At 38.6% G+C, this 24,931-nt stretch overlaps 1 protein-coding gene across 1 annotated transcript in view; it reads right to left on the bottom strand.

Annotated features, from left to right (window-relative positions):
- Nucleotides 1-866: 866 nt before the first annotated feature.
- HTRA1 (HtrA serine peptidase 1) overlaps nt 867-24,931 on the bottom strand; it is a 50,466-nt gene continuing 26,401 nt past the window's right edge. Inside the window, exons 2-9 of the mRNA XM_038411712.2 lie at nt 22,462-22,561; nt 21,856-22,060; nt 9,201-9,395; nt 8,437-8,469; nt 5,931-6,045; nt 5,730-5,787; nt 5,212-5,307; nt 867-1,546 (exon numbers count right to left, since the gene is read on the bottom strand). Of these exons, the coding sequence (XP_038267640.1) occupies nt 1,378-1,546; nt 5,212-5,307; nt 5,730-5,787; nt 5,931-6,045; nt 8,437-8,469; nt 9,201-9,395; nt 21,856-22,060; nt 22,462-22,561 (971 nt within the window). The 3' untranslated portion in view covers nt 867-1,377. The remainder of the gene's footprint in view (nt 1,547-5,211; nt 5,308-5,729; nt 5,788-5,930; nt 6,046-8,436; nt 8,470-9,200; nt 9,396-21,855; nt 22,061-22,461; nt 22,562-24,931) is intronic.

Here is a 24,931-nt window from a genome sequence, read left to right on the forward strand (position 1 = left end):
GACAGATATAATAACCTATATAGAATACACCACATCTTAACAAAAAGAAAAGGAGTACTTGTGGCACCTTAGAGACTAACAAATTTATTTGAGCATAAGCTTTTGTGAGCTACAGCTCAATTCATCGGATGCATTCAGTGGAAATGAATGCATCCGATGAAGTGAGCTGTAGCTCACGAAAGCTTATGCTCAGATAAATTTGTTAGTCTCTAAGGTGCCACAAGTACTCCTTTTCTTTTTGCGAATACAGACTAACACGGCTGCTACTCTGAAACCTGTCATTATATAAGGCACATCTTAACAGTGTCCCATAAACCACCTCTTATTCACAACCACAAGCAGCGAAATTGCATACTTGAAAAAGAAATATTATGAAAATTTTCCATGCATTAGAGCAGTCTTTTATTCAAATTCAGCATTTGGAACAAGAAGAGATAGCAAAATGAGACCACACAGCTATACCTGGACCATCACTGATCCATAACTCACAGTTTAGGAAACTCTGCTGAAGGAGAAGTGTTTCAGATACTGTTTGCAGTATAATTTAATTTAAAGAGGAGAAAATGTGGAAAAATATAATCATACATGGAAGCCTGCCCTCCTAGGATAGCTGAGATACTATAGCTAAAGACTAAGCTAAGAAACCAGAGTGCAAACACTAGGCTTTGTTTCCTTCAAATGTTTACCTTAGACTTTGGTGATAGTACATAGAAAACTAAGAATACATTGAAAAGTAAAAGGGTTTTGGCTCAATGACAGAGGAAATAACTACATTGAGAAATAGTTTAAGGTAGATATTTGGTACATTTCAAAAGTAAAACATTCAACAACTTACATGAGGCAAAATGAATGACACCAGAAAAAAATACTGTAGAATTATTTTAATAACACTAGGAAAAGACTGAAGTAGTAAAAATTCGGCATGGTTTCTGAAAAGGTTATTTTGTTTTTTTTGTTTACAAGCCAACATTTTTCCAACTGTGTTTTTATCCCACAATTCTATTACAATGGCATTTTCCAGTTAAAGGAATAGCAATCCTATTTATACCTGAATACTACAACACACATTGTGTGCCTGAGTTTTGTTTTGTTGAAGTCTTAGCTGAAAGAGTGACACAGAGAAAAAAAAAATGTTGACTGTTTAAGCAGTAACAGTTGTGTTAGCCAGTAAAGAATATATTGCATACATAAAATACAGAAGGAAAATATTATCATCTGGAATATCTGTGACATTACATTGGTGTTGTTGGCCAATACTATTCTTTTGAACAAGCAGAATGTTGGTCAAAATTCTAATGTTTCCTGTACCAGCACAGACATAATGTAAGCAGTCCACTGTTGCTAAAAGAAAACATGAAATCCAGCTCATGTTTCTGATTAAGGGTCAATTTCTTCAGGGACCACTGTTATCATAATATCTTCATTGCCCCTGCGTACAACCATGTTCAGAGTATTGTCCTTTTTAATAATGTCACTGACATCACTGGCTGAGATTATTCCCTGTCCATTGATGCTTATAATCACATCGTTTTCTTTCAGACCACCACTAAAATACAAAAAAGGGATACGTTATCGCAACTGCCATTTTATCGTCCTCATAATGTGACTGAAAAAGAGAACTGAATGCTCACAATTCACCAGGACTGACATTCAAAAGACCGGATTCTAATCTGAGATGCATAGAAACAACAGGTTTGATGAGTTATGTGGTGACATGTATCAGATAGTTAAGACGAGGGAGTTTTATTTCAGCACAGAAACCTTCAAACCTTTCACTCAATTATACAATGTAAGAGCAATTCCATCGGAGCAACAGTGTGTACAGTGCAGGCACACGTTGCATACATTTCAATCCACATCTCAGCCCGCTCCAGTAGGGGGCCTGTACCATTTAATAGAACTGTATATTTAGCATCCCACACTGTTCTCTATACATAGCTGTCATAAACATAAAGGGAAGGGTAAACATCTTTAAATCCCTCCTGGCCAGAGGAAAAACCCTTTTACCTGTAAAGAGTTAAGAAGCTAGGATAACCTCACTGGCACCTGACCAAAATGACCAATGAGGAAACAAGATACTTTCAAAGCTGGAGTTGGGGAGAAACAAAGGTTCTCTAGGTCTGTGAAGACTTGTGAATTTCCCTGCAGGTTAACTACCCTGCCTTTAGGTAGAGAAAACTCCAGCTCACAAAAGACAATTCCCTTTTGTCTCTGCTCTGGCCCCCAAGCAGAGACAAAAAAACCCCTCTAACTGCTTTCAGCTTAAAATCTGCTTTCCAACAGCCCAAAGGAAAAAAAAGCGTCCTTTTAAAATCTGTGCTTCTGGTTCAAAAAAATCTCAAATTGATCTCAAAATGATTTCAAGTTAATCTCACCGCTCTGCCACCATGTCAAGGTTCCTTCCCCACTCTGAACTTTAGGGTACGGATGTGGGGACTTGCATGAAAGACCCCCCCAAGCTTATTTTTACCAACTTAGGTTAAAACTTCTCCAAGGTACAAAATATTTTACCTTTTGCCTCTGGACTTTATTGCTGACACCACCAAGCATCTAACAAATATATAACAGGGAAAGAGTCCACTTGGAAACGTCTTTCCCCCCAAACCCTACACCCCCTTTTTTCCTGGGGAAGGCTTGATAAAAATCCTCACCAATTTGCATCGGTGAACACAGACCCAAACTCTTGGATCTTAAGAACAATGAAAAAGCAATCAGGTTCTTAAAAGAAGAATTTTAATTGAAGAAAAAGTAAAAGAATCACCTCTGTAAAATCAGGATGGTAAATACCTTACAGGGTAATCAAATTCAAAACAGAGAATCACTCTAGGCAAAACCTTAAGTTACAAAAAGACACAAAAACAGGAATCTACATTCCATTCAGCACAACTTATTTTATCAGCCATTTAAACAAAACAGAATCTAACGCATATCTAACTAGATTGCTTTATTAGCCCTTTACTGGAGTTTTGACCTGCATTCCTGCTCTGGTCCCAGCAAAAGCAACACACAGACTGAGAGAACTTTGTTTCTCCCCCTCAGTCCAGCTTTGAAAGTATCTTGTTTCCTCATTGGTCATTTTGGTCACGTGCCAGTGAGGTTATCCTAGCTTCTTAACCCTTTACAGGTGAAAGGGTTTTTCCTCTGGCCAGGAGGGATTTAAAGGTGTTTACCCTTCCCTTTATATTTATGACAATAGCTTTGTTGACTCAATTACACTTCAAATGCAGCCCCATTATGATTCAAAAGTAAAGTGGAAAATAATGTAGATCTATTACACATGGACTCTGTAGGATGCGGTTTTATTCCACCCATTGTTATTTTTATTGCAAATAACACTTCGGAGCACCAATTATGGACCAGGACCTCTGCATCCCAGGTACTGTACAAACACAAAACAAAAAAAAATGATCCTTGCCCCAAGAGCTTACAATGTAAAGAGACAACAGGTAGATACAGATAGGTGGGGACTAGATAAGTCAGACTGAGGCTCTTTCTACTTCAGATCCTCCACAGTCTGTGCCGAGTCCCTTTCATATTTTATACACAAGAGCTGGCTAAGACTGGAGCTTGGACTGAGGAACAGGAATGGAAAGGGAAATATTGTACATACCAGACTGGCTTGCCCGGTCATGCACAAAACTCTGGCACCAAGTCATGGAAATACTAACATAAGTAACCAGATCAGACATGATTCAACCTCTGAGCATACTCTTTACACAACCACACAGTAATCATACGCCTCTTCCAGTCACAGAGAAATGCCTTACCCAAGTGCTTCTCTCAAGCTACATGCCTTGGCTAAGGTTTCTGGTGCTCTACTCAGGACACCTTAAATGGGCTTTATTTTCAGAGGTCAGGTGGCTCAGCACTTTCTGAAAACAGACTCCTTTACGGTGTCTCAAGTTGGGCAACCAAAAAATCATGAGTCAGATTGAAATATCTTGGTCCTCGTGGGTAGGTGCAACAGGACCCTGCTCTCAGTTAAAAAGTCTGACAGAATTTTGTGGCAGCAAGAGCTGTTTTGAGATGATATCATACACAATACAAAATGTCGGTGAAAAACCCAGCCGTAATCAAAATATGTGCAAATTTCATCAATAAAGTTGTCTGTGGAAGGGTGGGAGTGGATTATAATAATCAACATGTTAATATCAATGTGAAGCAACTTCTGAAGCATTCAGATTCTGAGTGCGGCCTTACTTCCTAAGTGCTAAATTACATTACTTGTCTTCTACCTCTCTTCTTTCCCTTCTGTCTCTTTGCTAACTGTGTCACTCCCACACTACAGAACATCTTTTTTTGTATGGTCTCAAGGCTCACTTTCTCATCCCAAATACAGCCAAGTGTTATCCACTCAGGTCAAGAACACAAGTGCAAATCCCACTCTACAGTACAAGGAACTAGATTATTCCTGCAATCATTTAAGGGGAGGCTCAGGTTGTAGGCACATATCAGTGCTTTGAATGAGTGTTACCTTTCAAAAATGTTAGCTACAGAACAAAAAGCACCTGCACCTGCTTTCACTCTGCTCCACAGAGATGCCAGCCAGCCCTCTTCCCTTCTTTGAACAAATATTATTAAAAGTGTGTGCCATGAAATGGTAATTTTCCAATGTGTTTCACACATACATGCCTTTTATCCTAAGTATGCTGCACAATAATCTTTGCTCTTTTCCTATAAGATTTCAAATTTCATGTTTTGGATAAACTCTCTCCTCACTCACCTGAATTAAGTAGTTTATTTATGTATGTATTTTAAGTTAACCAAGTGAATCATGGGAATTAATTGCCCATGTAAGGTACTAGATGGACACATCCTCTGACCATGAAACACATAATTGCTCAGGCAGCCGAAGCACAAGTTTCCCCAACCTGCCTTACCAATGTGTCCCACAATCGTGACCAGGTGAGATCATCTCTAGAAGTGAAAGGATGATTTAGCCAGCATGTGCACTCCATGCTTAACCTCTCTGCTGAGATCTGTGACAAGGGCTCCACTGTGATCATCTTTTTTGTGATACAGAGGGCTGCCCACAAGGGACTGGACTCAACCCACCAACTCCTTTCATGTAAACAGCCAAACAGTTGTCAGATGGCAATAGTTTGGTTGATTTAGAATAGTCAAACTTGTCGGAGGGGTGAAAGCATCTCATTTCCAATGATGGTTGCTGTTAGAAAAAAAAAAAGAAAAAAAAGAAGTCCTTTCACTTACGCTTCAGCAGGTGTATCTGGAATTACTTCAATAATGTAAGCCCCAGAAACAACATCGGGAAAGTCTTTATGATGTTCCTTCAGCTCTTTAGCTTTGCTGAAAGAAGTGACACCAATTTAAAATTATTTTGACAGAAGGTCATTTCACTTATAAGGAAGTTAAACTGCAAGGATTGAAAAACCTCAGTCACTTAACCTTTATTTGCTATGGTACGTTATACATACTGAGGTCACATATGGTACAATTCAGTTCAAATTCCTAAAGACTTGACAAGATTTTAAACCTTTACACTTATTTTACAGCATACTGATTTCTTAATACTGATAAGTATCTTCCACTGGCAATAAATAGATGAAAACAAAAACAACAAAAAAATCAGGCCATTATTTGTAGATCTTCAGGTGCTCCTTGAGAAGCATATTACAATAACCCATTTCAAGGTGACAGAAGCAAAATTTGTGGGAATGGCCATACCTAAATAAAATTATAGGCGGAGGAAAGAATTTATCTTTACTCACCTAGGAGTGAGTGAGAGCATTCGAATGCCAATGTATTTCTTTTTAGTTATTGCTTTTCCTGTTAGAAAGAGAAAATAAAATCTTGACTTATTGCTCTTACCAGAAGTCCTGATGGACTTAAATACAGAGATAACCAAATATTTTGATATTGGTTCCCTACTGTGTGACATGTGCCATTTTTTAAATAGTGCAATACAATACCTTTAGCTTGCCGGTCATGTGATTCAGTTAAGAACTTTTTAATTTTATCAGATGGAATTGCAAATGAGATTCCAGCTGTAACTTTTAAAGTGTTAATTCCAATCACTTCACCATCCTGGAGAAATAAAAAAAATATGTTAGTAAACATGAAACACCATGACGAAGAAACAATGGAAGGGAAGATTTTTCTGCAGGAAGTCACAAAAAGTTAATAAGGTATATGCAAAATGTTTTTAAGCTAATTTATTAGCCACTAAACTTGGCTTAAACTCCTTTTTCAAGGTTTTTTAACTTTATATTTTTAAACTCAAAGATTTTGCCATAATTAGAAAAGTCTGGGAACAACATTCTGATATAAATTTCACTGCTGTAAATTTAGAGTAACTACATTAAAATCCAATATAACTACTCCAGATTTACACCAGTATAGTCAAGATCAGAATCTGGGAATGCTTCTACTTGCAATAAACAGCATCTATTGCACAATTGATCCCATATTTTCAATTTGCTTATTTCAGTGGCACCCTATATTCAGCATGAGTAACTTTATCGGATTCTGGGCCCTTAAATGGAAATACTAAACTGTCACACAATCATTGCTGAACTTGTACAGTGTGATAGGCCAAAAGTAACTTTAATATTCTATCAGTCTTGTTGTGTCTTTTTCAAGGCAAAATTGTCCGTTCTAAGTAGTTTCTCCACAGTGAGGACCTCCAAGCACACATTGTCTGGTGCGACAGACTCAGACTAGAAGAATACAAGAGAGTAGGTTTTTTGTTTTATTAGAAAAAATACTCAGGCAAGGTCTACAATCATCTGTCAATTATAGATGACTTACAAGAAACTCATGAAGCAATAAAATTAAAAAAATACAAATACAAACTATATCTGAAACACTTAGAAGGCAGGTATATCAGCTTCAGAATGAGCAGGTCCCTGTTCCCTGGATAGCCAAACAAAGGCTACTCCAGGCTAATCAAGACACCTGACGCCAATTAACCAGTTAAGGTAGTTAGGCTAATGCCAGAACCTGACCCGAATTAACTGGTAAAGGGTCAGTTAAGGCCATGAGGCTAATGGAGACAGTTGGAACCAATCAAGGTCTCACTCATACTCCTTAAAAGCTCTCCTTTCTAGTTCCCTTGGGGGGAGGCCCAGGTGAAAGGAGATAGAGGAGAGGAAGCACTGCTGAATCCTGAGGTAAGGGTGAAGCTAGGAAAAGGGGACCATGGGGAAGTAGCCCAGGGAATCAAAGTAGTGTCAATGGTGAAGAGAAAACCACCAACAGCTGCTACCATTAGGGTCCCTGGGCTAGAACCTGGAGTAGAGGGCGGGCCCGGGTTCCCTCCTTCCCCTCATGCTCTACAGAGATCCCCTTGAGAGGGGAAGCAGGCCTTGATCCAGAGAGGAGGCCAAACTGCACCTACAGAGCTCTAAGGAGCAACAGAGACTGTGGGTATTCCACCTTCTCACCTCCCACACTGGCCTATGATGAAAGTAGCTCAATAAGCTGTGACCTTTGCCGCTATACTAAAGACAGATCACACTGAGGGCCTTAGCAAGCTTCTGAAGCCACTGAATCTGCCTGGAAGTGTGGGACCCACCAATACAGGCTTGGAGCTTTGTCACACTGGCTATGCTGGAAGGACGACAGAACTTGGCCACAACTTTATTTTTTATTTGGGCATAAGCTTTCATGAGCTACAGCTCACTTCATCTGATGAAGTGAGCTGTAGCTCACGAAAGCTTATGCTCAAATAAATGTGTTAGTCTCTAAGGTGCCACAAGTACTCCTTTTCTTTTTGCAAATACAGACTAACACGGCTGCTACTCTGAAACTTTATTCTTAAAATGTCTGGAAATGCTCACAAGACAAAATTGTACTTGAGTTTGCTTGCAGTTGTTGGGCTGGGTCAGTTCAACATCTGACTGTAGAACAGATCATTGATCCCTTCCCTGCCCTGATCCATAGTGGCGATTTTCTGCCCCATCACAGTGATGAACGCACCATGAAGGGAGAATACATATGGATACCACTGAACTTCAATTTGCAAAGAGCTTGCATACTTTGACAAGTGCAATTATATCTTAAACGTAAAATGTATGTTTAATATTACCTTTTGCATGGCATGAGCGAACATACTGGTCATTACACTCTTTTTAAACTATGCAAATGGCAAACACTTGGAATACTGAACTCCTCAAGTATATGAGGTGACTGGCCAATATAAACACTGCTGAGCAATTAGTAAGCACCCTGCCATGTTTGTACAGTCAGACAGTTATTATCAGAACTGAATCACTTTCTTTGGCAAAGTTCTTCAGAACAATGAATTTTGTTGTTTATATTTTTCCAACTTGTGCACATATGTATATGTTTTATTTCATTATGTGTTTATGTTCTATATTAAAAACAATAAAAAGTTTAAAAATTTCTTTCAAAAAATGGTCAGGTTTAGTATTAAACACACAAATGTAAAGAATTTTTTTAAAAAGAAACCCTTACCAGGTTTACTAAAGGTCCTCCAGAGTTTCCATACTGAAAATAAATTTAGACAGATTATATTTTAATATCTGTTTCCATGAAGTTACTACAAGCACAAATTTAAGTATTTTAAAAGAAATGTTGAAATATTTCTATCATTATTTTCCACTTTCTATAAAACAGTTGCAAGATAGCACCCCTTCGGAATCAGAAAATAATTCCCTGCTAACCGTACACCCTTACAGTTCAACTTTTTCAAAACTGAGTTTTTAATGCTTTTGCCAATGAAGCTTAAGAAAATACACAGTCTTCTGTGTTGCTAACAGTTTACATAGTATTGTTAACTATCAAACCTAACTCCCAGGACCATGACTACAGATCTTGAGGCCAAACGTAAGCACACAGATGTCAGCATATTGCTTTGCCATGGTCCCACATAAACACAAGCTTGGATATTTGTAAAAAAAAAATTTTGGTGACAGTGTCATGAATTTTTAAACACTATTTAGCATCCAGGGAATACTCTTTACAAGTTCAAACAATTCCAAGTTAGGTCAGATATTTTATGATTGATTACTTGATATTGTCCCTTTAGGAACTTTTCAAAAATACTGTAGCCATGGCAGTTGTCCATGTTCATACTGATAAAAATCCTTTTAAACAATTAAATCCAGCAATACCCACTTTTCTTTGGGAAAAGGGTTGACAAACTTCTAGCTCCAGCTAGAGGCAGAAGTCTAAATTGAATGGAATAAGGGCTATTCAGCTGTGTAGAAGTGACCTACGTTGATAATTGCATCCGTCTGAATGTAGTCCATATCAGAGTTTCGAAGCCCTAATTCCTTTCCTCCACGCTGGGTAGTACTAACAATCCCTGTAGTCACTGTGTTTTGGAGTGAAAATGGACTTCCAATGGCAACCACGAATTCTCCAGGCCTCAAGTCTGCAGATCGACCAAGCAGCAGGACTGGCAATTTACCCTATGCATAAATTATGGTCAGAATCATCATAAGATATTTCTTTGCAAATAAAATCTATACCACTGAAACACACACATTGATTTCACAGAAAAAATGAAGAAACATGCTCTACTATCACCAGGGATTTTGTGTGACTATGTAAATAATATCTACATGAGTTTTTAAATCTAAGGGGTGTGTTCTTCAGATAACATTTATTTTTTTCCCACATAGTATATCCTTAAATCAAAAGCAATTACAAAATAAATTAATATTTGTGCTCTCCAAGGCAAATATCTGAACACACAAGGTTTGGACTTGTCTGACAGCTTCTTGAAATAAATTAGCAAAACAGCTGTAGATGTAAAAAAAAAAAAAAAATACATGCATTACTTAATACTGAAAAGTAAAATACAAAGTAGAATTAAGGTACATAACCAAACGTGCAGGTGGATAAAAGTAATTTCTATTCTGATGAGGACATTAAATCAGATACAGCTACTCCATCCTATAGATTTTGGGAAATCTGGAACATAATTAACCCTATCTCCTTCCTGACATGCTGATCTCTTCTTCTGAGGGGACATTGTTAATAAAGGTTTTACAGTATTATTATTTGTCTTATGGCAGCATCTAGAAGTCTCAGTCTGCACCAGCAACTCTTTGTGATAGAAGCTGTACAAACACAGAACAAAAATAAAGATCTGTCCAAAGATCTTACAATCTAAGATACGCCGAACATGCTTTCTAACTTCTAGGCTGGTAACCTATGCCGGAAAACCTGCTATTGCTAACCGAGATTGCACTGAGCCAAACAACACCGATTCTAACATCCATGAGATCCAGGCATTTCCCTGAGGATTCCACTTCTGAAGAATTCATTTCACTCTTCATTGCTTTCAGTGAACCAAATGCAGGCCCAAGCAGCATCCATCGTAAACTATCAGCAGCAAAATTGGCATGGCTGGTAATACACCTACTCTGGAGACAGTGGTTCTATTCACTCAACTGACACATACAGCAGTTGGGCTGTGGAGAATGAAGGCAGTGAAGACACGTGCAGGGCTTTTCCAATGTATTGGATTGAGAGACTGGGCTCCTCCCAGGCTGACTAACACCTAGGGAAAGACTGAATTAACTGGCTAACTTATGGAGAGAACACAGATAGGCCCTGTCAGGATGAAGATTCCCATATGGCAACTGGAGAAGACTGGCCCCTTAGCCACCCTCACATTTATTTATATAAAAGGAAATATATGGGTCCCTTCTTGTTTCCACCCCTTCTCTCCCTCCAACAGGAGCCATATTTGGGTGACTGTTACTGAAATTGTAAGGCAGCAGTAACTTGCGGATTACTTTAGGTTCTCAAGAGACCCCTGTATTAGAGTTCATTTTTTAAATGGTCACTCAACTTCCATATTCTTTATTCAACAGCATTTGCCTACAAAGAAGGCATGGTGGGTGGGATTTTTATCCCCCCCCGCAGTTATACCTATTATAAAAATACTTTTAATCAAATCGATATTAAGAAAGGGCTAGGCTGAGTAACTATTTCAATCTCCATTTTGTTGCTCTCCATAATTTAACTAGCTCTTTGGTTCTTGCAAGATGTTTAACATTTTGTAAGCATGGCCCTGATCCTTTGAACACTTATGTGTGTGCTTAATTTAATCATCCGACAGGTCCCACTGCGGTCAATGAATTACTCGCTGTAGGGTTGTCACCTACCTTGGTTTTTCCAGGTTCATCTTCTCTCCCCACCCTCTTTTTTTTAATTTTATTTTATTTATGTATTTATTTTTTAAAGGGTAGCTGCAGGTCCTCCTGGGACATGAATCTTCCCAGGTTTTGTTAGCTGCACCCCTGCTGCCTCACAGCCCTGAGTGGCAGTAGCAGGGGGACCCACAAGGTAGCGGAGCCTGCACAGAGGGAGCTCTGGCTCCAGTGTGTCTAGGAACTGCAGGGACAGGATGGTATGGGAGTAGCAAGTGGACAGAGGGAGCTCGGGGCTGGCAGCACTAGTCACCGATGCACAGTATCAGCTATGGGGGTCATAGCCAGGCGGGAATGGGATGGATCCGGCCAGTGCCACATCCATCTTGGTGAGATTAGCGCCCAGGGAAGCTCCAGGAGCAAGAGTCCATGAGGGCTGACGCCATCTCCTGGGGATGGGATGAGGAGACAGTGCCCAGGGGGGAGGCGCAGGCAGTACCCAGGGGTGTCACACGTCCTGGACTTTTGTGCCTCAGAGGTGGCGGCCCAAGGTGGAGACTGGAGGGTAGGCAAACAGGTAGATATCCTGTTTGTTTGTACCTAAGAGGGGAGACGTTCCTTTTTTTGTATCTACATGGCAGCAGCCCTAACTCAAGCACATAAAGCTGAACACATACATAAAAGTTCACAGGCCAAGGGCCTAGATTTCTGAAATCTAGTTTAAACTACACTGATTTTGTTCCAAGAGCATGATGCAGGAGTTATACTGTTGATTGGTAGGATGAGGGAAAAGGGAACTCTGATAAATAAAGTAAAAGTCTCACATATGCAGACCTGAAGAGAGGAGTAACCTGTTTGCTAGGTGTAAATTTAAAATAGGCTTCCTCCCTCCTCAGTCCATTTTAAGATTCACTTCCTTGTTCTCAAGCAGCAGCCATGAAACACACCAGCCTAAATTTTCAAAACAGGCCAGTGATTCTGGATGTTTTATTTTGGGAAGCCCAGTTTGAGACACCTTAAACGGCCTGATTTTTAGGGTTCAGCGTTTCTTGAAAAACGGTCCCCTTCCAGATATCTTTGCGTTGAGCACCCAAAAATCACTAGTCGCTTTTGGAAATTTGGTTATAGCTAGTTTCTGGAGTCAGACCCTTAACAGTTTTCATTCATCAATCATTTCATCATAATTTCTTAGTTTGGGACTGAGAAAAAAATCCCTAGCGTAAAACAACAAAATATACAAATCTCTCAAGAATATTTTGCTTGGAATTTTTCAGTTAGGGTTTTATTTCATAAAGTATATTCCAGAAAATATTAAGCATTTGTAACAAGAAAATAAAAATGGTTCCATTACTACAGTGATCAGATCCATATATGCTACAATGAAAACAGCAGTCCCAACTTTCACAGTTTAAGCTTGACTCACTATATCCTTTTATCTAACTGCATTTCAGTTCTACCAACAAAATTTTACTGAGATGAGCATATTGTTTTAATAAAACTGAGTGCCAAACCCATAAAACAGGATAAGATACTTCATCTTCTGCAGTTTCAAGACAGCAAGAAAATAATTAATCAGCTGCTGACTAAAGAGATTCATCTGGGTAGGCAACAAAATAGGCAACACAGCAAGAGAGGAACAGTTTGCTTTCTAATCATGTTTAGAAGAAACACTTTTAGTGAGTTAAAATATAGTATGATTAAACAAGCACTACTGATAGGCCAAATAAGGGCCATGAATACAGATTAATCTGGTATTCACAGAGAACCTCACCAATACAACACAACATGCAGGGTAGCCATAATTTGACTGGCTGCACTGAGAAGTACAAAGTGTGTGTAACGTCAGCTGTGCTAGCAGCCCCAGAGGGGTACTGTCTCAATGGTGATAGGATCATAGTCCTACCTCCTCTTTTGGCTATTGGTGGTAGAAGTGCCACTGCTGAGCAGACTCCCCTAAATGGCTTATGACCTCTACAGCACAAGTTCAAGATGCTGTTACTCTGGTAGTGTCACACCTCCCTCTCTGCCTAGTTCCTCTTTTGTAGGAGCATAAATTTGCCCTATGTTTGTATTTCAACCTACTTCGGATTTAACCGATTAGAGCACAAACTTTTAGTGGTATGTTGTAAAGTACTTTTAGAGCAGGGGGAAATTTAAAAACAGATTGAAAAAGAAACTGACCAAAAAAAATCTGAATAGACAATATTCTCTTCAGTTAACTTTTTTTTTTACATTATTATGTTGATACTTCAGAGATTTATAAAATATTCCTGTATAAACATTTTTGTAGCCAAAGTGAAATTTGGCAGTAGAAAGAAAAAACATTATAAGCAATCACTGACTAGTGCAATTATTTTTTAATGGTGCTGAGTTTTCAAGCCTGGGCCCATATTAGTTAAACTTCAGTTCAGAATCTAACACTGTATGGATTGGCTGTGGATCATCTGTGTGATTCAACGTGCCTTCTGGAAAGAGTTAGACTAACCTTTCATTGGCTTAGAACAAAAAAAAACAAACTCAGAAAATTGCTTCCCTCTGCACACATTATGAAACATGGTTTTGAAAAGCATGTGTTCCCTATACTGGGTTTTTCTAGATGAGACTGTTGTGTACTTTAAGAGAAAGCATTTTGAGCTAATGGTCTGTAACTACAAATTTGATTCATTATTATTATTAGTCAAAATTATTGCAGTTACATTAGCATACATAGTTAATTTTTACCCTTAATGAAGCTCTGTGGATGTAGGGGATGATCTCAAAGAATCCTAGGTGCTTTTGAAAACTTTACCTAAGCGGTTTAGGAGCCCAAGACTTTCAGATCACTGAAAATCAGTAACACTTTTCAGAATGTTAATCCTCATCTTTAATTTCTCAGTATAGTGTCACTAACACCTACAGCATTATGCAAATGTTAATTTATTAAAAAAAAATGATAGCAATTGCTAAGTGTCAGTATATGTAAATGCACTCATTATAGTCAATCGATTTTGTAAGCTACCTATGGTATGTCATCTTTACGTTCCACAGCCAGAGTGACAACTAACAATATTTCACTTCTTGAAAACAAACAAGAATTTAATCCAAGTGGTAAAAATTATCAACTGGAACTAGGGAAAAATGAGACTAAAATTAGTAGACCTAGTTAGAAATGAATAATAAGATGTGTACAACACACCTGGTCCACATAAAGTATCTTGTTCCAGCCTACAAGAGGAGTCTTATAATTCAGTAGTTGAAACAAAACTATAAAAGGGGCCCTCCACAAGCTCCAGTTAACAATCGTTTCTCATCATGGCTGGAGTATGAAAACACCACTTAGTAATTCAAGCTTAAGCACTTGTGTCCACAGGCCTCATGAAACAATTAATAAATTGATTCATTTTTCTTTTTATCTAAAACCAGCAGGTCGTAGATCGGCTTACTGTCACAAAACAGTCTATCGGAGATAATCACTTCAAATTAACTACAGATATGCCATGATTAAAATCCTGGGCTAACTCATCTGCCTTGCAGCATAATGCAGTGAAAAAAGCACATGCCTGAAAGCCAAACACTCCAGTTCTAATCCCACCTCTGCCAGTGACTCACTGTGTGACCTCAGGCAATTCTGGTAACACAGCATTATAAACATGCGAGTACACAGTCTGCAAACTAACATCTGACTAACCATGTAAACCTATAATTCACGATTACACCTTCTCATAGGATAAACCATCAGTTAGAAATAACATCTTAGCACTTTTCATCCCACTACTTTGCACATTTTACAGGCTATGGGTTCAACCCTACAAACTCGTGATGCACAGAACTTCCACTAAATATAATGCGAGTTCCACAGTAGATTTACAGGACTAAGTTTATATCCCACTACTTTCATTCACCAATGAATCCTTTCACCCACCACTGAAATGCAATTCTCTCTTCTGTGGATTTCAGCAGCTATGCACAGTAACACTACCCAATAGTAACTTTATCACAAGGATGACAAACTCTGTACCCTACTGACTGCCAGATCCTCAGCTGGTGTAAACTGGCAATGGAGCCACACCAACTGAAGTCAATGGAATTTTGCCAAATTGTACCAGCTAAGGATTGCACTCTGAAACTAAGGGTAGGGAATCTAGACAGGCAGACTGTAATAACCATAGTCAGAATTTGGCTAGTACACTGGGGTTAAAAACATGAGAGATAACAGTCCAACCAGAAACATACAAGGATATTTCAGTTAGAACTTAAACCATAAGACATGTGAATGCATCTGTGTGGGGAAAAGTGTTTTGACTTCTCTCTTTTTATTCTAGAATCTGCTAAATTCACAGAAGGAATGTGATGAATCTGCACTCAGTGGTTTTGAAGCTCCATAAATCAGTGAAGACGGGACAACATTCTGATTTATGCTGAGACGTGACCTAGTCCCTTAATTTGTTTTTAAGTGGAAAAGAAACAGATGCTTGTATATTTGCATCTACAAATTCAGCTGTCACTTCAACTTTTGCAAAGAAATATAACTGAAAGTCTTGGGAACTCCCTATTATAAATATGGAATTCAATTAAACTTGCAGAATAAATTACACCAAAAAATACAAAGGCCTTACCATATTAAAAGAAGAAAAGTCCTTTACAATCTATGAATTCCTTGACAAAATGCCAAAGAAAACAAAATACTGCCAATTTTGGATAGTTTCACAGCTTGTAGTATTTTCACATATTTTAAAAAATTTCCATCAGATAAAATCTGATGAGCTTGCACAAAGGACAAAAATATTATTTCATAATGTCATTGGGATTTATGTCATCTAACAACATATAAACATTAACCCTAAAACATATAATAGAATCAATACTGAAATAGGAGCATAACTGCATCCAGTATACTAATCCTCTATGCTAGGATAACTACAGGCTCAACATCCGAACAAATGATTATGTTGATTAAAAAAACAAGAAAAAGGTAAAAGAAGAAAGATCAAGTCTTAAGATCAGGAAGGAGAAAAAGGAAGTGAAAAAGGTGGAAAGTAGTAAGGCAAGGGGGAACTTGATAAGGCGGAAATTAAATATTGGGGGAGAAGAGATACGCTCGGATTTGAAGAAATTTGTACTTGTATTTCACTTGTTTCCTTTTAAAGAAAGGTGTTACAAGAATTGTGAAACATATAGTCCATTGGAATTTCTTATTCTTATGGATCTCTCATAAGAGACAGCTTAATATATTTTATGTTCTTTTTGTGAACCTGTATTGAAAGCATCTTGCTTTGCTGTTTTAGCAAACGGTGTGTCTTAGAAAGAAAGTAGCCCATGCTACATGGTTGTATTTTTTTAGAAATCTTTCACTTTGCATTCAATATATTTAAAAAAAAACAAAACAAAAAAAACACACCCTAATTCCTACTGACAAAGGAACTGATAAAAGACCCAGATCCATCCCCAGTGAACATACTCCTAGATTCTCATACAACTATTGCAGGAAACTCTTCTCTGTTTGATAAAGCCTAGCATGTGGTGGGTATTATTGTAAACTAAAAACAATAAATCACCAGCACTGCCACCTGAAAGCACTTCAAGGATTGCCTTTGTTCCTCCCGCTAACCCCCGCCACCATCTTTCATTTGTGTGCGTCATTTAAGATCTCCTGGAACTACCATGAGGGTTTTCTAATAGTAGACTCCTGCAAGGAAGCTTTATAGTATTCAGTTTTGTATTTCAAGTAAAATAAGCATTGATTCCACATGTTTTTAAAAGTCACATCTGAAGCTCAATTAGTTTGTTTTCAAAGATGCTGGCTATTAAAATATTTATGCATAAAACAGAAAAAATTTGCTTTTCTGCTTCCTACAGTTTGTGCACGCACAGAAAGCCAAATCCCCTCTGCACACTGACAAACTGTGGTGCTCCAAGGAAAGTGAAATCTGATTGAAAGGCAGGCAAAAAGGAGAGAGAAATGAGGGCAAAAGTTCTGATTTACTTTAAAGCACCTTAATGAGTAGGTTTGAAGGAAGTTTAAAGGTTTCATCTGTATTTTCTCTCATAATGTAATCTACCCATTTCCTGCTGCCAATGCAGCATTGCTCCCAAGTTTATGGGCCAAATCTTGGCAATGAAGCAAAGCCCAAATGACTGGGGGTGGTGCTGACAAAGGAGAACACTGAGTCCATGTAGCCATGTCATAGCTGCAATTACAGAGGATAGTGTAAGCAGACCACTGTTGAACTCCTACACTGGGGGGTTGGCTCCCAGAGCGTACACCCGCAGCCCACCCACATTACTCCCTTGTGGAGTGAGCTGAGAAACCTGCCACAGAGTTCACTTCTAGGGCATGCAGTCATCAGGGGCTTGCCTCATTTTTGACACTGAGCAGCAAACGTGCTTTTGCTTCTACTGCTTGACGGAGCACAGGATTAGTCCAATGATCCCAAGTGCTTTGCCCAGCTTGGTTTTGCTGAAGACTATCTAACCAACCCTGTCATTAGGAAACACAACTTGTTATGCAACCTTACTTTTTTTCCTGTGCTATGCCTGTCCCGGTTACTACCCATTAGACCACCCCAAAAGCTTCTCCTTCCTTGGCATTTACAATTTCCAAATATTTGAAGGCAGTTATATGCAATCATTTAACCAAACTGTAAATATTTGTCTGAAAATACTCCACATAATTCAACCGTCTAGCTCATAAATCGCTTTGTTGCTGTTCTCAGAATGCCCTCCAATTTGGCAACAATTTTGAGATGTTGCATTCGAGCTGCAGTCTCCCCAGTGCACTATTGCTCTTCCAGTCTGGGACAGAATTTCTGCCTGTTCAGGCTCAGAAGTGCAGCGCTGCTGCCTTTTCCCCCCCCTCCCCCGGGGCCTTATTACATCACAAGATCATATCCAGTAAGCTGTCTGCTACCGCTCTTAGGGCATGTCTACACTTACCTCCGGAGCGATAGATCTTGCTGGGGTTGATTTATTGTGTCTAGTGAAGACACGATAAATCAACCGCCAAGCGCTCTCCCGTCGACTCCGATACTCCACCGGAGCGAGACTTGTAGGCGGAGTCGACCTACCGCAGTGAAGACACCGAGGCAAGTAGATCTAAGTATGTCGACTTCAACTACATTATTCACCTAGCTGAAGTTGTGTAACTTATATCGATCCCCGCCCGCCCCTAGTGTAGACTAGGCCTTAGACCTTTTTCAGCATTACTGCTTTCCAAATCTCTCTCTTCCATTGAGTATCATGTGTTTGGAATTATTTTCCCAAATATTATATATTGTTTGGGGGCTTTTCTGGGGTTGGCTCTGATTTAATTTTCTATCTTTAATGTTTTAGTAATTTAACTGTATTTGATCATGGACATTCTTATTAATGCAAGGTTTTTTTTTTTCTAGGCCATAACATAATTAATGGGCAGAAGAAGAAAACCCCCAAAGAGATTTGTTTCTCATTGATTTCAAGTTCTTTTCAGTAGAGCAATAGGTCAGTCAGTGAAAACCAGTTCCATTCTACTGGTACTTAATATCCTATCTAATTTCCTATTCCACTCAAAAAAGTCACATTACTTCAACCAGTCTGTCTTCAGTCAGAAGTGCATTGTTTAAAGGAAAATAGCATGCACATTGCTGCAAGAACTTAATTATTTTGGGAATACCAGCTGGTAAGCTGGACTCATACTTCAGGTCTATCTGTTTCTGCCACAGACACATTTTTGTGCCTTTCAGAGCCTGCCTTAACATGCTAGGGCAGAACACAATTTAGTCTTCATCTTTGATGTTGTCTTCAAATGATCTATCTAAAGGAAGGAATGTTACCTCCAGCTTAGAAATTAAATTGTTGGATGGGTGTTTTCATGTCACATCAGGATTTGAAAGGATTATAGCAGAATCTTTAATCAAGAAATCAGTTAAAATCTGAATAAATTTGACTGAAGTAAATTTGAGATTTTTAAACGGCTTTTACGGATCTAAAGGTAGTGTGACATTTAAATGCAAAAGGATACATAAACACTAGTTGTGCACATAAATGAAGGTGGCTCATGAATATTCAGATTGAAAGTGACTTTTTTTAGTTGACTGCATTTGTGACCTTTTTATTTTCACATTCCATCATCATTCAAGCTTCTCAGCATGAACACTCAAGAAGAATTAATTTTTAGCTTGATATTCACCAAATACAAGTGTACTATTATTTGGACAACAAATGGTAGCACCTAGAGGCCTCAGTCAGGATTGGGTTCCCACTTCTGCTGTGTTTGTACAACTCATAGTGCAGACAGTTCGTGCCCTAAACAGCCTATAAATTAGAATATATACATTAGATTGCAAATTGTCAGTGTTACTATCTGTGCTATACACTGTTAGCTACATGAGCCATCTAACTACCAAACAGACAATACCATGCCTTATGTAACTAACCAACACAGAACAATTTGGGTATATTATAATTAAATATAAAATTCAAAATGCACAATGTACTGATAACATACTATGAATTTGGACTAGCAAATTGCAAGTTACCAGCTGATCAACAATTATTTGCTGGAGAAAGTTGTAAAAAATGAACTGGAATAAACTGTTTGTGGACATTGTGAAAACATTTTTTTTAAAAATGGCACTGATGAAATAATCTACTAGCTATGAATTGTAACTAAGGTGTAATAAAAATCATGGCTAACCCCTGTCAGGATATCCAAACAAGTTAACTTCCTGCGGTATATAACTAGAATTATTGTGCTTTATGTTTTAGGAGCATACTGTACTCATGCATTTCTTTTTTTCTCTTTCAAAAAACCAATGTACAAACCCAAAGAGACCCCGGCACTTAGCTAGCATAAATGCTCATCTGCCATTTCCTTATTTATCTACTCCAAGGGACCATAAACTCATATTCTTATGTAGCTGCAGTACAGGCAGTGAGACTGTCTCCCACTCTTCTTGTTTCCAGCTGCTTCTACAGCCTCCAGGCTCTTCCTTCCTAGGCAGCCCACCACCCTAGAGAGTTGTAGAAGCAGCTGGAAATAAGAACAGCTAGTTCTCCATGGACCACCATCAAACTGTTCTGCAGAGCAAGTCCTTACAATGTTTAGCATGTGTGGCTCTGCAGAGCTGAGCATTTTTCTTTTCTAAAACTACTCTAATCTCACACCCTGCAAGTGCTAATGAAATCCAAGAGTCTTATCTATTGTGTGTGGGCGGTAGTGTCAGTGGAAAGATCCTGTCCCGAGAAAACTCAGTCTGCCCCACCTCACATCCTGCCATTCCTCTCCATTGTCTTCCCTTTCCTTTCTTCTCCTCTTCCACCTACCTCATCATCATCTTCTCCACACCTTTTTCTCACCATCTTCTTTTCTTTCTCTTACTCCTGCCCTGCCATCTTTCCCACCATTTTATAGCCTATGTCCTGCCTTTCCATTACATCATCATTCTATTCGCTCACACTTCCTCTTTTCTGACTTCCTGTTTTCCTGCTATCTTCTCCTTCTCCCATCCCACTCGACTTGACAGTGTCTGTTCTCACCTATAGTATCCCCTTGCCTCCTTCCCATTGCCCTGTCATTATTTCCAAAGAACAGGTTTGCATTTGCTTATCTTAACCCATAAATGTACAAAGAAGAATTTAAGACTTCTCAGATTAAGTTGGTAGATACGCAAATGAAGGTGAAGCCAAACCGTACCTACAAGTATGGAGTGAAACAACGTCTGTATTTGTATTTCATAGTCATTTGTTCCAGTGAGAGTCAGAAAGACACAGGAAAGAATGTTTGGGTACAGTAAAGATTTTGCAGGCATGCTGCTGGTAAGAGCAAAAGGAACCTTTAAATGTTATAGGTAGGGAAAGCATGTTGTATCATTTCATAGGATGAATTAGACAAGAGTTCTGAGTTGACTGATGTCTGATATTTTAATGAACTCTGGACTGAAATCCTCTGACCTTGATGGGGAATGGATTAGAACTAAAAACACTGGAGGAGCTACACATTTTTGAGTCATGTGTTTCAGATGATGCCTACGTGCCTGATGTATTTATGTTAATATTCTTCCTAAATATGGCTTGCCTTCTTACACTGGATGTATGAAGTTCATTTAAATAGGAAGCCCAAACAAGTAAACAGTATGATAAGCATCTCAAGCAATCACCTGAATCCAGCAACATTTAAATTATACAATTAAGTTCAATCAAAATGTACCATTTTTGCAAATAGGAGCAATAGTGTTGAAAATTATGCCTTTGCTTTATTCACAAGTCCACATTCAATGGAAGAGTAACTCAGTATTCTTCCCAAAGAATGCTTTTGATTTGGGTATTTTTTAAAGCAAATTTTTATAAAACATGGTACCAAATATAAATATTGTCCATTTTAACATTTGGTGTTAATATAGCATGTTCCATCTGAGGATGTCAACATGTTTTATAAACGCTAATTAACAATTTCACAATATGCACAAGAGATACGTACTGCTATATCTCTGTACCAATCAGAAGACAAAACTTCCTCTCATTGCTCTAATGATTACACTAGCCTGGGTAAACCATTTAGTAAACTATAATTTTCTTTTTGGGAGACCAAATACCCTTGCTTTTATAATGTACAGAGTTTTTGTACAGAAAAATGTACCAAAAACTACCAAAATTCACTGTGACATAGCTTTTAAAAACTTATTCATCTTGTCAGGTCACACAGATACATTATGGTCCATGCCATTAAGCTGTGTTTTCTGTAAACATTACAATTAACAATCACTTTTAGAAATAATATAGTATAGCAAGAGAAACTGACAATGCCTTGACTCACCTGAGTGTCTATTTTAATTAGTGCAATATCTGCTTTTTCATCAACATCTTTAATTTTGGCTTCGTATGTTGCACCATTCTTCAGCTCCACTTTTACCCTATGTTTATTGGTAACTACATGGGCATTTGTCACTATTAGTCCATCTTCTGAGACAATAAAGCCTGAACCACTAGCAACAGGAACCTCCCTCTTTGTAAAAGGAAGCCTAGAAAATATGGGAAAAACACATTTAAGTTTGAACAACCTGAATTTTCTTCAGAGATGACAAATCATTTGTGATTACTGTTTTTGTTCCTAGACTGCCAACAAGTATTTGGCACTTTTAAAAATATTTTAGAAAATTTAGTATCATTTATTAATTATATCTGTTAACATTTAATTGGACATGCATTAGTCTAATAACATCAGAATTTGTGGCAAAAAAATTAAAAAGTGAAACATACTATGTTACTTAAGTGTAACAAATATTTATTATCTTGAAGAAATATCTTGAAAACAGCATCATTATTTTATTTTATATCTATATATCAGTATATTAACCAATTCTGGCAAGTTTAATCCTTGCGAGCTACAGAAATATAAATCAAAACTGGATATCTTGTTTACTTGCGAAACAATTCAATATGAACCACAGCAGGGGCTATCTTCTCCACCACATCTGCAATAAAGTTGTATTTGTGCCGTAGGCTGTTAGGATCTTCCTGGCCTGAGAATAGACACAGAAAACACATGTTGTTCTTCAAATGGCAGGAGAAGAATTGTTGCAAAACACTTGTATTAAAAAAACACACTAGGCAGAGATGACTTTTTAAAAGGAACAAAAGAGCCTTGCAGTTCTGAGTCTGATTCCCGCCTTAAACCATTCCCCTAACTTTTGGGAAAAAGTTTTACTGGCAACATAGCCAGTTCATAGGGCAAAGGGGTCTATGGAAAATTCTGAATAGATATGAAACCTCTTTCTATATCCAATTCACTGGCACCAGAGGGGGAGAGAGCCATTGGACAGAGTACTAGGCTGGAAGTCAGGAGACCTGGGTTCTAGTCCCAGTTCTGCCACTGACATTCTGGGTCTCTGTACGCAAGTCAGTTCATATTTATGTGCCTCCATTTCCCCTCTCACCCTACTCTGTTCTATTCAGCACAACAGTGCCCCTAACTCAGTTGAGGCTGCTGTAATACAAGTAATATTAACTCAAATTTGAGATTACCTAATTTGGCCTCTACCCTCCTGACCCCTTCATACAGCATTTGGCTGTAACTTGATTGCCAGTAGAGCTAAGAGTGTAACTGGCTTTTTGGTTCACTGACAGTTCCGATTTTTTTTTTTAAATGGTTTGGGTTAAACTGAATCTGAAAACTGCAAAACAAAACCCTCCAGTGAATTAAAAAATCCATACTGGGTTGAATGAAACATGTAGTTAATCTGAAACATTTTCTATTGGGTATTTTTAGTGTTAGATTCACAAAATTGTCAAAGGAAGTGGCTGGGGTGTTGTCCTACTTGTAACTTTTAGTACAGGGCACTCACCTGAGATCTTAGGTACCCAATTCCCTGTCTGCCTGGTGTGGAGAAAGGATTTGAACTTGGTCTCCCACACTGCAGAAGGGCATCCCAGTCACTGAGGTATGGAAGTCTCTTAATCACTCCTGCTGAAGTGGGTCTATTTATAATAATTAGTCATTGGAGCCAGACATGAACTTGGGTCTCCCACATCCTAGGTGGGTGCCCTAACCACCAGGCTAGAGTCATTATCACTTACTCTCTGGCCCAGTGACTAAAGTATTTCATATAAAGTGGAATGGCTTCAACAGGAGAGACAGAGAGAATGTCACATCCCAGAATACCCTATCACCCAGTGTTTATAGCACAGTCCTTTTAGATGTGAGAGCTGGGTTCAAATCTCTGCTCTGAATCAGGCAGAGGACAGATTTGAATCCAGGTCTTCCACTTCCCAGGAGAGTGCCGTAAGCACTGGGAATTTGGGGAGCAATGTGCAGCACCATCACATCTACTCCTGCTGGCTGTCCTTTGTGTGGGATAGGTATGTTCAAAGCACACTTATAAGATCAGGTACTAGAGGTGAGACAGGCAGGGAATCTCCTAATTTGTGAATCTTCCATGGCTTGGTACAAGTTAGGTGCCGAGCTGCTGAGGTTATCAGGACTGTGTGCATTCCCCCAACAGAAATATAGGTGCCTGGAGGACAGTAGGCACCTACAGGGTTAGGCAAAAGCTGAATAATAGTTTTATGAATGCCATTGGCATCTAAATGCTAGACTTTCGAGCCTAACCACCACTTTGTGCCTAAGTTCCCCTTGTGAACGTAGCTTCTAGCAAGATATTCAAAAGCACCCGGGGCCTAACTTCCATTGGTTCCAATGGGAGTTGGTACCAAGGCACTTTTGACAGTCCTAGTAGGTGTTCCTCTCTGCATCTTTAGTGGCCCTTTGTTCCCCATGTGGTAAGAGCTTAGCTACCACTGTTTTAACCTCAGTCTCTTAACCACAGCTTGCTACATTTATAGGACAAAGCCTTGTTTCTTGGTATGGAAATGTTGAGAACAACACACGTGTGCTTAGAGGCAAATACACTTGCTTTGTTTTCATCAATGTGACTGTTACAAAAGAAATTGTAAAACAGAAAAATTAATAGTCTTATCCTATAATGTAGGATTTCCCCTTCCTCTCTATTTGTCCTTACTGTAAGTGTTTAAAGTATTTTTCCCATTTATGTTTTACGTAAGTCTTTTTTCAGTGCAGAAATATTGTATTCCCTGTAAATGCAGTGCAAGATTCCATAAACAATTTTTTTGGTTGTTCTGACCAATTTCCCCAAAACTGTTTAAATATGTCACAGTCTGAAGTAGTGAGTGTGGAGGGACTACTGAAATGTCTTAGGCTCTGCCTGTGTGACAGGGATCCCCTTCTTCTTACACGAACCACACAAAGCTTAATTATTTGGCTTTTGGCCATATGTGAGAGATTTTTGCCCTAATAGAATTAAGCACGTTAATTTCAAACTTGTTTTTTTACGCACATAAATTTATAAAAATGTAAATTTCCAGTCAAATTTCCT

Source organism: Dermochelys coriacea, chromosome 7 (assembly GCF_009764565.3).
Source record: "Dermochelys coriacea isolate rDerCor1 chromosome 7, rDerCor1.pri.v4, whole genome shotgun sequence".
In the NCBI taxonomy this organism is placed as follows: Eukaryota; Metazoa; Chordata; order Testudines; family Dermochelyidae; genus Dermochelys; species Dermochelys coriacea.